General features: G+C 50.8%; 5 protein-coding genes across 5 annotated transcripts; 1 reads left to right on the top strand and 4 right to left on the bottom strand.

Moving 5' to 3' along the window:
• Positions 1-128: 128 nt before the first annotated feature.
• On the bottom strand, positions 129-2231 carry PENARI_c009G10403 (transcription factor domain-containing protein; the record flags this gene model as incomplete). The annotated part of the gene is made up of 3 exons (XM_022632021.1): positions 129-865; positions 919-2098; positions 2145-2231. The coding sequence occupies 3 exons, from the start codon at positions 2229-2231 to the stop codon at positions 129-131; spliced, it is 2004 nt and encodes a 667-aa protein (XP_022488082.1).
• A 321-nt stretch (positions 2232-2552) lies between these two features.
• PENARI_c009G09365 (uracil-DNA glycosylase) lies at positions 2553-3782 on the bottom strand (the record flags this gene model as incomplete). The annotated part of the gene is made up of 3 exons (XM_022631986.1): positions 2553-2846; positions 2901-3360; positions 3412-3782. 3 exons carry the CDS (start codon positions 3780-3782, stop codon positions 2553-2555), a joined length of 1125 nt encoding a protein of 374 aa, XP_022488064.1.
• A 302-nt stretch (positions 3783-4084) lies between these two features.
• Positions 4085-5813, bottom strand: pdiA (protein disulfide isomerase PDI1; the record flags this gene model as incomplete). The annotated part of the gene is made up of 4 exons (XM_022631781.1): positions 4085-4433; positions 4485-4924; positions 4990-5368; positions 5428-5813. The coding sequence occupies 4 exons, from the start codon at positions 5811-5813 to the stop codon at positions 4085-4087; spliced, it is 1554 nt and encodes a 517-aa protein (XP_022488090.1).
• Positions 5814-6400: 587 nt separating this feature from the next.
• On the bottom strand, positions 6401-8241 carry atg22-1 (putative autophagy protein Atg22; the record flags this gene model as incomplete). Its single annotated transcript, XM_022631855.1, has 2 exons — positions 6401-8049; positions 8106-8241. The coding sequence occupies 2 exons, from the start codon at positions 8239-8241 to the stop codon at positions 6401-6403; spliced, it is 1785 nt and encodes a 594-aa protein (XP_022488254.1).
• A 925-nt stretch (positions 8242-9166) lies between these two features.
• PENARI_c009G08643 (mediator of RNA polymerase II transcription subunit 14) lies at positions 9167-12480 on the top strand (the record flags this gene model as incomplete). Its single annotated transcript, XM_022631962.1, has 2 exons — positions 9167-9862; positions 9913-12480. The coding sequence occupies 2 exons, from the start codon at positions 9167-9169 to the stop codon at positions 12478-12480; spliced, it is 3264 nt and encodes a 1087-aa protein (XP_022488253.1).
• Positions 12481-12546: the final 66 nt, after the last annotated feature.

Below are 12546 nucleotides of genomic sequence, written 5' to 3'. Positions count from 1 at the left end.
AGGACCTGCGGGAAATTGCGAAGGCGAAGGAATCGCCTGGCACCAAAATTCATGACCAAAATTCATGATGAATCATGTACAGTTTCTTTTTCTTTTTTATATACAGTACATATTTATAATGATGAAGATTATGATTGCGGATCTCCCGTCTGTCCTTGCTCCTCCATAAAGATAGGATCCCAGAAATTGGTAGGCAGAGAAAGATCCAAGAATTCTCCGAATAGCATGTCGATACCGGCGAACCCGTCTTGCATAGACGTTGCATCTAGTTCGCCTAGTGGGGGCTGGAGTGCATCAATTGCTGTTTCCGGGGTTGAGGGATCGGCCGATACATTGTAGTTGGTATTGCGTAGTGCCCTGGCTTGGTCGTGCTCATTGCCGCTGGGCGCAAAGTTCATTGTGTCTAATCCCTCTGCCACTGATGTGCCAGCAGTGACCTGTTTGGGCACAGACTCTATCTGTTGCTGTTGGTGCATGGTGTCTCGGGAAGAAGTCTGTGGCTTGCCCTCGATTTGGTGTAAGGCTTTATGTCCAAGCCGGCCCATTGCTTCCGCTGAATACCAGTACGGGCTAAGAGTTTCTAGTAGAGAGCAACAAGCTTCTAGACTGGCTTTGGCCCGGTCGAGGTGTGTGATTAGTCGGCTTGAGCGGAGTTGGCGGTAGGAGACACCCATTGATAGGGTGATTGAATATGGCACGATTGGGAGGGGTGGGAGGTCATCGCACTCTGATGCGACGATGGAGTGGATGCGCACGGCTGATAGGCCCTGCCGGACCGTTGAGAGTCTGGTGCCGTCTATGTTTTCGGCTAGTTTGTGTCGACATGAGAGGATAGCGACGGAGTGGTAGTAGAGTTCCAAGAAACCTGTCTGGGATTAGCTGTGGACCTTGATGACATGGATGCTATTTCATGTTTACCTAGTGTAGCATAATCCAGGTCTTCCTGGGCATCCTCTCCAACGATGTCTTCAAAGGCAGGGAACCCCTCTTCCCACCCACTGGAAGGATCTGCGGAAGGCCGGTAGTATGATATCACAGTTGCTAGCAGGTCTGACACAGCCAGCCAGACCTCGAAAGCTCCTCGAGATCTCTGAGCATTGACGTCGGGTTTCACGACGCCAATATCGCGGTCTGCCAGGAGAACTGGCCGGCCACCGATACTTGCATGCATCTTATCCAACGTCCAAAGACACCAGAAAAGTTTGGTCAAGGAATTGGTAGATGTCTGGTTTGGCCGGCCGAGATGCAGTCCTACGGTCTGGGCTTGATGAATGGCTTGGCAGAGGTGTAGAGACGCTGCCTCGGCGCCTTCATATCCTTCACAGTGAAAAGACATCAATGCGAGCACCTGAATTCGGGTCAATCGATCCAGCTCTAGCCCTGCATCCATGGCAACAACAAGCTCCTTGTAGATTTCGGAACAGAATTGACGCGATGAAAGCACCGGGCCATTTGGCACAAGACGCAAGTAAGAACTCGCGCCATGAGTTTTGGCTGCAGTGAGGCAGATGGCTTTCTCGAGAAATACAGAAGTAGATCCACCGGCCTGTGATCGGAGGAATGAATCATGGTCTAATATCGGTATGATATGATTGACCTTGGAGAAATAGATAGCAGCCAACGGTTCTTTAGTCGCCAAAGGCAGACGTTCGCATGCCTGTAGGCCCGCAGCAAATCGTTCACGGAGCGACGCTGCAGCGGCTTGGCTACCTTTCAATGTTGATGAAATAGACGTGGAGTCTTCACCAGTGATTGTTCCTTTTGATTTCTGGGCCTTGGACTTTTGTGCAGCGGGCGAGCTGATCCAAAGCCCGATACGGTCCCGCAGAGGATTTCCAGTCTCATCCAGCCTCTCACGAATGACAGCTTCTGGATTGAGGTCCCCCACGAATCGCTCGGTAGTAGGAGCCGACAAGTTTGGGCCATCCGATGCTGCCCGCGGTCGGTCTATGCTTGCGGTCGAATAAGGTAGGTAGCGATTCGAGCCATCTCGGCGAGTCGTTCGGGTGGTAATATCATTAGGTTTAGAGATTTTTCGGCGACTCGAAGCATTATTATTAAAGGGCTCTCCCTCCGGGTTTAGGTGTCGACATCGTTTCTGTTTCGTTAGCTACAAGATTTGCTAGTCACAGTTGTGCACGCACCTTTGATCGCTGGCATTGGGGACAGGCGCGCAAAGCTCGAGTACGGCTCCGCGACTGGGGAATATCTGGAAGCCAGGTGAGTTCCATGAGGCCAGGATCACACAGCTGTGGAGAGAGAAAGAAGTTGAATGCGGAGGTTGCGATATAAGTTTATCGATAAGGAGCTGCCAAGCCTGCCTGCTCTACTTCCACTACATCTACATCTACGGAGTATACGGAGTATACTCACAGAAATTGAATCAATATAAGACAGAGAGCTAGATCACACTTCAACTATTATTCGTAAAAGCAGTACGGAATTTGAGATTGTAGCCTATTACTATGCAGCCTTCCAACTCCACATACTCCTCACTGGAGACGCGAAAAGCCTTATTTGGAAATAATCCAACAGAATATGACAAAAAAGAGTTAAACCGGATCTGAAGAAGGACCCTCTGATTCAGCTGCAATCAAGGCTTCTATAGCATCGTCGTCGTCAAATTCATCAACGTTGGCTGGCTTGGCCTTGACCTCCGCAACCTTGCTAGACTGAGGCTCGGCTGCGGTTTTGTTAATCAGAGTAGTGGAATTCTCCTTGTCAGAAGTACAAGTTGGAGCCGAGGCGACCTTTTTGGTCGGTACTAAGCTCCAGTCAATGATTTCGTCCGCACCATACCGCGTTGCAAGCCAATTATTGCACTTCTTGAAATGTCCATTTTCGAACTACACATCATGATCAGCAAACAGGTCCCAAGTCTCGAGAATGGATCTACCTACAAAGCCATGGTGCGCACTCAGCGGGCTCGGATGCACCGATTGTAAGATGCAATGCTTCTCTCTGTTGATCTTGGCGACTCGCATTCCAGCAGGTCTGCCCCAAGCAAGGAACACTACCCCATTGGTTCGAACGCGAGCAACGAGATCGATAACTTTTTGTGTGAACTTCTCCCATCCCTTGTTGGAATGGCTGTTGGCCTGGTGGGCACGAACAGTGAGGCATGTGTTGAGCATCAAAATGCCACGCTCGGCCCAAGGCGTGAGAAGCCCACCTTTATCAGCTGGCGCCTCGAAGTCAGGATAGTCAACCTTGATTCCCTTGTAGATATTAACCAGCGACGGTGGGGCTCGGACAGGGGCTCGGACGGAGAAGCACAAGCCATGGGCTTGGTTATGATTGTGATAGGGATCCTGGCCAACAATTACCACTTTAACGGTGTGCAAAGGTGTGTGTCGGGACCTGCAATCTGGTCAGCATATGGTAATCACTTGCCACAACGGGCACAATTACCAGGAATAGATGTCTTCTTCTGGCGGGAAGACCTTAACATTGGTGTCCTTCTCCTTCTTGAGGAATCGCTTCAAGTTAAGAAACTCTGTGGTCACCACCTCATCCTTCAAGTGAGCTAGCCAGCTTTCATCCAGGGTATCGATCTCCAGTTGCAGAAGCTCCTTTTGTTCGGGCGTTAAGGAGGCTACCCATTTGCCTTTGTTGAAAGTGCTCGATCGTGGAGCTGGAGCCGGGGACCCATTAGTCGATTGTGTGCTTGAAGGTTTGGGTTTTGGAGCTCCGAAGAAAGCAGTGATGCTGCCACCTTTGGGCTTCTTCAAGTCTGGGGCAGAGATATGCTCTGATTTCCGTTTGAGCCCAGGAGTGACCATGACGAATTACTAGAATCAAGGGTGAAGAGATGAAGAGACGAAGGTGGAGGTTCCCCAGAAGCCAAGACGTGAGGCGGGAGCGATAACTTAAAGAGATCGACGCGTCGCGCGGAACGCGTCGACTGAGGCTCAAATGCCAAGAGCTGATCGACAGAACTGGTCAAGTTTGATATTCATCAGCCTCGGCTCGTTTACAATTTGGCTCGGCTAATTCTAGCAACTATTATCGCATAAAGCTTTCGAACAGATATCAAATTCGGATACAGAATACAACAGTTGAGTTACAATTTCAAGCTTCAAGTTTACAGCTCATCGTGGCCCTCCTCGTCAGAAGCAGTCTCAGCGGCCTTGGCGGCAGACGAGGTAACATCTCCACCCTGCTCGGGCTTCTTAGCGCCCTCGGCAAGACCGTCAACCTGGTACTTGCCGTTCTCCTTGATGAAGGAGACGAGATCCTCAACGGTGCGGGAGCCAGCGTACTCAATGGGAGAGTCCTTGGCACCAGCGGGGTAGATCTTGATGGTGGGGAAGCCAGTGATGGAGTCAGGCACATCGTTGGCAGTGGCATCAATCTTGGCGATGGTGACCTTCTCGTTCAGCTCGGGAACGTCAGCGTACAGAGCGGCGAGCTCATCGTACTTGGGAGCAAGACTGGAAATTATATGTTAGACATGTCAAACTAAAGCGATGCAGATAACTTACGCCTTGCAGTGTCCGCACCAAGGAGCGTAGAACTCGACAAGGACGTCCTTCTCGTTGTCGATGACGACTTCCTGGTAGTTGCGGCCAACGACGACGGTGACAGATCCCTCCTGGGTCTCGGGGATGGGCTCGGACTTGATGCTAGGCTCGACCTTTCCGTCAAGGACGTTCTTGATGAACTTGCCAACCTCCTTGACCTCGAGCTTCTTGGTCTGGTCGTAAGGGTACTTGGCGTTCTTGGCGGTTTCCTGGATAGCGAAGGCGGGGAACTTCTCGGGCTCAAGGTTGAGATTGCCGGCGTGGGCACCAAACAGCTTGGCATCGAGGGTGACAATGTTGATGGCACCACGGTGCTTCTCAGCAATGGGACGGAACTCGTCGGCGAACTGCTCACGTTCCTCGGCAGTCTCGGCGAAGATGTAAGCCAGAGGAATACCGGCCTGATGATTGTCAAAGGTTAGTTCATGTTCTATAATAGTAATTGCGCAGTGGAGAGTGGACATACCGCCATGTACTTAGAGTAAGTCTCGGGGCCGAGCTCGCCAACAAGAGGAGTGCTGGCAGTCTTGACCCATTCCAGAATGGCCTCATCCTCGAGCTTGCCATCGTACACGGCCTTCTTCTCATCAAAGTCCTTGTAGAGGACGATGGAGGGCTGCTTGACTCCCTCGGCCTTGGCGAGGGCAGCGTCGTTGGAGGCGGCGAAGAGGTAGTTGTCGCGCTGCGACTCGGCGAATGTGGTGAAGCTCTTGTTGGAGGTCTTGTCATCGGAGGCCACGTATCCGATAATCGTGATCTTGTCGAGAGCCTTGAATTCCTCCAGGTTGTCTTCGTTCACGTTGGAGACAGCAGGCATGGATTGCTTGGTCATGTATGAAACAATGCTATCGCAGAAATACGTGGTCAGCTTCTCATCAATTGCCAGGGCTCCACCATCACTTACGCGTCGGTCTTACGGGCGCCAGCGTATGGCTTGTGCGAGTCGGCACCACGGAACACCTTGAGTGTAGGGTAGCCATCAACCTCGTAGGTCCGGCACAGCTCCTCCTCCTCAGTGCAGTCCACCTTGACGAGGGGAATGTCCTTGGACTTCAGCTCAGTTGCAGCCTCCTCGTACTTGGGGGCGAGAGCCTTGCAGTGACCGCACCAGGGCGCGTAGAACTCCGCAAGCACTAGCGGGTGCTCCTTGACGAACTCATCAAAGGTGTCCGTTGTCAGCGTGATGACATTGGCGTTGGCGTCAGCAGCATCAGCAGTCTCAGCATCGGCTGCGTGGACAGCCGCGGTAGCTCCGAGGAGGCTCAGGACCAGGGGGGCGAAAGACCGCATCGTGTATGGAAATCAAACAGGGAAAAAACAAGAGCCCAATTGCTCGGTCAAAGCTGAAGAAAATCTTAGAGCTTGGAGATGAAAGGAAGTAAATATGAAGCTTACCAATATTGCGTCAGGGAGGATGAAGAGACAAAGAAAGAAGTGGGAAGATATATTGTATTTATCAACGAAGGGGCGGGAATGAAAGGACAGTTTGTTCACTAAGGCTGAGAGTGGAGCTCTGTGACTGGGCTATGCAGGGTGACAAGGGCGGTCCTAGTGTTCCTGCTAGGTACCTGGTACCTCCACTCCAGCGCCAAATTATGGGGCAACACCGGGTACAGGACACCTATACCATGAACTCCCATGAACCTCCCTGTCGACATCCAGTATCCCCTCAATCCTTTTCTATATAGGGTTACACCTGAGATGTTGACAAGTGGCCTCGACGGACTTGGCGATGTGATTAATAATGTTCATGCAGCATTCCCGCTAAGACCTATAATTCCTAAATTGCTTCTGCAGGATACTGCAATAGCTGGGGAAAAAGCAAAAGAAGTAATTTCCCTATCCGTCGCATATATACATCTTATATCCGTCTAGTTCTACTCAATCCCATCATCTTCGACTGGAACGCCAGAAGATATAGACCCATATCCAGATGATTTTGGTATGCCATCTAGTTCAGCCCCCAATGCCTTGGCATCTCGTTTGCCGCGGTCAACATCCACCAAAAGCATGAGCGGCAGTGGTACAATAATGAGGACTGCTAGGAATGCAAACGCTGGTCGGATCTCACCGTAACGATCGGTGATGGCGCCGACAATGGCTGGACCAAAAATGCTGGATCCTTTGTCGGTGATGGCATAAAGCGCATAGAAGGCTGCTTCGTAGCCCGAGGGTATGAGCTCACCAAAAAAGCTTCGACAGTAGGATGAGAGCCCACCCATAACAAGGCCATAAACTGCTCCGAGTGGGTACATTTCCCAGGGCTGATGGAGACCAAGCCCTGAGCGTTTCACGGCTGGGATGAAACCTAGAAGGCCATACAGCGGAATGAGCTCAAACAGGATGATACATGCGATGATCGTTTGTGAGGCCCGGAGGTTGAAGAATGTTGAGACATAGCTCCAAGAAAACGCACCAAAAACCCCTGCAAGCATAACGATCACGTTGATCAGTCCCAGGGCAGCCGGCTTCATATCCAATTGAGTTTTTGCAAACAATACCGCAGTGCCACTGACAGTTGCAATCCCATCGCTGAGGAGGAACCAAGCGACAAGGAAAATCGCGATGTCTTTCAGGTGACGGGCCCGCATTGCGGTTTTTCCAATAGATTTCCAGGCGTAGACCATGTATCCGATCCAGGAATGGAGCGGTTTGCCGTCGCCTCCCAGTAATGGTGGGCCTGGACGAGGGCGCAGCCATACTGCTACCGGTATGGTGAAAACGAACCACCACAATCCAATTAGGAACAAAACAAGACGTAACGAGAAAGTTGGCGGGCGCACAACCACCACGACCAATATGGAAAGTATCTGTAAAATAACTGCACCTATATATCCGATGCCAATGCCGTTGGATGAGATTCTGGTGGAAAGTTTGAGCTCCAGGGAAGTCGTGGTCGTAGTAGTCTCCTCGGCTTCCCTGTTGGGTCGTAGTAGCGGCGTGGTAGCATCCGGAAGTGCCCTGTCGATGTTTCCGGCCGAGGAAGATAGAGTGGTTTCTCTATGTGGTGCCTGAGCATCACCAGAAGTCGTTGCCTCGTCTTCTTCTTTCAACAATGACGGGTGGTGTCGGACCAGAACAGGCAAAAATGAGTTAAGGAGGACAAAGGACGCACCAAAGCAAGTATTGGAAATAATTGCAAGCAGCCCACCCAGAAGGTAAAGCTTGGGAACAATAACTAGAAATAACATCGTAGCAATTGAGCCAATGAAAGCAAAGATGATCAGGAGCGTCTTGCGATAGCTTCCATGGTCGGCGGCACCTGACATTGAGATAATCAGGACTGCTTGAACCAAGACGCTTAGTGAGAAGGTATACAAGGCGAAGCTTGCAGTGTTTATCTCAGCGCCGAGGAAATAAATGATGCATTGGCTGCCATCTGACCCCTGGGGTTGATATCCCGAGGCGTCCGAGCCTGGTGGTGGCAGGGAGGGACTCCAGGTTGCACTGCACGGTGTTGTCTTGTCTGACAGAAGGACCCCCCGATCCCGGGCCATCTGCTCCAGTGTTATCGGAAGAAATGAACCTGTCTCGGATCAGATGTGAGGCCCCAAAGGATCAACAGGTTATAAGCACACGTACCCATGGCACAGACGACGAACACCTCTGCAGCCCAGCCATAGCAGTACCAGCCAGCAAGCTCCCTCTTGCTCGTCGGCCGGCTATCATCACCGGGATATTGAGGGACATGCCTCGACTCATTCTCTTGTATACTCATGGCTGGTAGGGGCAGTCCAGACACATGGTCAGACGTGACTAAACTCAGACATAGACTATTGCGGGATCAGTTCGTTTTCGGTATTAAGCTCAGTAGAAGGCAATTCGGGATTGTAAGTAGGTCTCAACCGGAAGTTGTCAAAGGAGGTGAGGTCATGAGATGGCAGATCTTCTAGGTTGTACTAGGTACATACCGGGGAAAGTACTGGGTACCTAAACACTAGGGAAAATAAGCGTGAGATAAATGTACCTGTACCTTCTCCAATATCAGGCATCAAGGCAGAAAACCAAAGGCGGTAAGTCGTTGCATGCAGAGCGCATCGCGCTTTCATCAAATCATCAGTGTTGACCTTTTGACGCAGTCCTCTCTGGGCTCTTCTTTTTTCTTTGATATACTTTCCCTTGACCTTCCCTTCGATACTTCGATTCACCCTTTCTATCCTTCTTTTCCTACATTGTTTGGTTCCTTCGCATTGCGACAACCCGGTGCTTCTTTATCGTCACGCAAATATCAGGGATCTAAACTGTGTCCCTGGTCATCTCCCGCCGCCAGACCGGAATCAATCCAAATTTGCTGGGGCTTACTGCTTCGATTGCGACCTATTGCCATATCCCTCTGAGCCTCGACCGACCGTGAGAGGCCCACCTGGATCCTCAAGCCGTGCGCCCAGCTCCCCCGATTATGAGCGTGACCTTCCGTTTACACAGCCCGTGATACGCATGGCAATAGACTGAGGGACCTACCTGTGTCTTTTACTTTGATCTTTGCTTCCCTTCCTACCCCGGCGCCGACCAGTTCGAGCCCAGAACAGTGCCTGTGTTAGGTCACTTGTTCTGTGCCGTGCATAGGGCCAAGGAGGGGGAAGCTTGAAGCTTTCACGGAGAGTCACCGAACGGCCAGGCTGTATTTCTAGAAATTTACCGAAATGCCCGGTGTCATCATGGACAATGTCAACATCGATGGATCTGTCCGGCCGCCAGGCCTCGATGAGGCCAGAAACGGCGAATCCAACTCTTTGGGGAACGTTGATAAAGCTGCACAGATGCCCAGCTCCATGAATGGATCAGCACACGTCAATGGTGCGTCAAGCGTTGTTGATGCGTTGAATCAAACTTCAGCAACGCTCGCAGGCAAGGCAGGGGGAAAGGTGCCAACGACGCCCTTTGAACTTACTCACATTACCCAAGGGTTTTTCCCGTTTGGAACACTTGTCAATCGTTCAGTGCAGCAATGCTGGAATGAACTCTCAGAGCTGATAACTGAACTGGCGGCGATTCAAGTACCTCAACAAGCTGCCTTGGGTACAACTAATGGAAAGGCACCCGGTAATCAGTCATCAGAAAATGTTCACAAAAAATTGCGACTCTTGGACTTTGCTCATGCTAAGAGGGCCGAGTTTATTAAGCTCCTTGTCCTCTCGCAGTGGAGTCGGCAGGCCGCCGATGTGAGCAGACTCATTGATATACAAGGTTTCATTCGTACGCGACATCAATCATACGATGCAGCTCTTCAGTATGTTGGTGAAGTGAAACGAGATTTAGTTCGGGCTCAAGTTGCCAATCCGGACCTAAAAACGGCTTTACTTGTTCTATCAAAAGGCCAGGTAGCATCTCTACCAGATGTGAGTCTTCTAGTCGTTTTACAATTTTTCACCCACTAACCTCTTTCTAGCTTGGGTACAGTCCTCTCAAACCCTTGACAGCACGAGCAACGCTTAAAAAGCTGCTCAAGCTCAACCGAATTATCAGCGTGCGACTGGCATTGCACGACTCAGTTCCGCACGCACTACGGCATTATCGGGTTCATGATGGCCGGGTCACGTTTACAGTTCCTGGTGAATTTGAACTTGATCTTTCTGTGGCAGAAGTTTCAACAACATCACAATTCTTTTTCGTGGACATTCGCTTCCTTTTCTCGCCATCATCGCCCATTCCAGAGGGACGAATTCTCAATGAGCTTGATGCCAAGATTAACGAAACACTCCGCAATGACGGTTTGATGGGATGCTTCAACTTTTTGCACGGCCTGGTCCTCACCAACAAAATCAACATTCTTTTCAGACAAGCCGCGGATCTTGCGCGCGGACTCTGGGCGGATGCCCTACGTATCGAATTGCTACACCGAACACTTGTCGTTCAATACTGGCCCCAGAGAGCGGGGCCTAAGAGCTGGCTCGAGATAGGAGTCAACAGCGGTCATCGCAGCAGCAAATCTAGCAATTTAATGTCTGGCATATCACACCTCGGCTTCCGATGGATGCGAGAGGGCCAGTTGACCATCAGTGATGCCGTTAAGTTTGACACGGATGACCTCTCCATGGAGCGTATTCTCAGAAGCGTTGTCGCATTACATACCTCGCACCTTCTCTCCGCCGCCTTCACTGCCCTGAAGAAGCACTTACTTTTCGCAAAACACACGCTATCACTGCAGGCTCTACTATCCTCGACAGAACCTGGGGATTGTCACCTTGATGTTCAGCTCACAACCTCACGATCTGTTCGGGTCTCGATTGAACCGATGTCAGGGTCCATCATTCTCTGTGTGACACCAAATGTGCCCGAACGCCTGGATACTGATCGGACAGTCCACAAATCATCCATCGAAGAGATACTAACCCGTGTCGCCCGACTCCGATGTGCTACTGCGGTGGAAGAAATTGAGTCCGGTACCAAGGCACTCGGCCTTGAGACTGTGAGTCAGAGGGTACTCGGGCTTGATCCCCGTAAGCTATTCCCTCCGGGTGTGATGCGATCCGCCTTCTTCTTTCATCAACTTTGGAACCGGCAATGGGTTGCAGCAGCGACCAGCAGCATGGATGGTGACCGCTGGTGGCTTGTCCAACTTCGGCCAACTGGGACAACAAGGGCAACCCCGCCTTATAGTCTTGGTGAGAATGGCATCACTCTTCCTTGTGCCCACGTTATCAGTGAAAGTCTTGTTTCTGCACAGAGACTACTCGACTACACAACGTGCGCAGAGCTGGTTCATGGCCTAACTGGAATCTTGGCCATCCATGCCAATGCATGTTATTTGGCTGAGCTTCCTGCTTTGCGGTTCTGGCCACCGCTGAAAGAACTGCAAATGGATTCCGATCTGACGGTACCGGATCTTCTTTTCAGCTACAATCCGTCCACGCTTCCTCCTGCTTTGCGAATTGCGCTCCCTTCAGGAGTGAACAGGCAGTCACAATTAAAAGAAATGGTTCGGCTCGCATTCCATGGAATTGACAGAAAGAGCCGTTCCATAATCATGGTAGCACATGGCACATTGAGAAATCGCATCAAATCCCTTGTTCCTCTCATTTCAAAGACAGACCCTTCACTAATTACTGAAGACAAGGGTGCTGGATTCGCACTTCGTTTGCTTGTGCCAGCTGGGAATTCTGTTATCGTTGGCCTTTTCGAACGCTTGCAGCGGCTCGAGTGTGTTCTATCCATCCTCCAGTCCCTTATACTGAATGGAATGGAACCTCGCTCTTTGTCCTTGTCCCAGATTGCCTTTGCGTACGGCACAGAGACTAAATCCTCAGCCTCATTTGATATCGGAGTCTCGGGGCCTACTGTGTCCGACTACGTCGACATGGCAGCTATTTCGAAATCCCAGCCTCTCTTCCGCCTCCAATTGGGTATTAAATTCGAAAGCTCCAGTCCTCACCGCCGAATTCAAGAGGCCCTCGCCGTGGCTCTGAACCACCGTTTTACCGAGACGGGTGTGAAATCCGTTCTCCACCTCATGTCTTTCACATTCCCCCTGTTGCGGTCATTTGATCAAATCACGAACCTATCAAATCAGACGGACTCGTCTATAGTCTACATCACTGTGCGGAAGCCAACCGATTATCATATTCATTACCCTCGATTGAACTCGCGGTTCAGGCTCAACAGAATATTGCACCAGGATGAGCAGGTCTGGATGTTAAGGGATGCAAACAAAGACAACCAGTCTGGTCGTGGTCAGATCGCAACTGCGATACGAGAAAAACTTTATCAATCAAAAGGCGATGGTTGGAACGGACTTGGGGATGGAGCGGTAGGGATGCCTGACAAAGTCGGAAATCTCCTGGTCGAGTTGCACCAGTGTCTCAGTGCTCCCCATCTTGAGCTCGACAAAGAAGCCGAAGGAAAGGCAGCGATACCAGAACCGCTACTTACCAAAGGTCCGGTCTCTGCTTTACCAAACAAGACCGCTTCAAACCAAGCCAGTGGCCTGGGAGATACCGACATCATCACCATTGACTAGGCACAATGATATCTCCTATCTCCTCGGAGTTTGATACCAGTTGGGTCTTTTTCCGATTTTATCTTA

The sequence above is a fragment of the Penicillium arizonense genome, assembly GCF_001773325.1.
Source record: "Penicillium arizonense strain CBS 141311 chromosome Unknown PENARI_contig009, whole genome shotgun sequence".
NCBI classification, from domain to species: Eukaryota; Fungi; Ascomycota; class Eurotiomycetes; order Eurotiales; family Aspergillaceae; genus Penicillium; species Penicillium arizonense.
The sequence above is the reverse complement of the archived record's forward strand: the minus strand, read 5'-3'. Positions and strand labels throughout refer to the sequence as shown.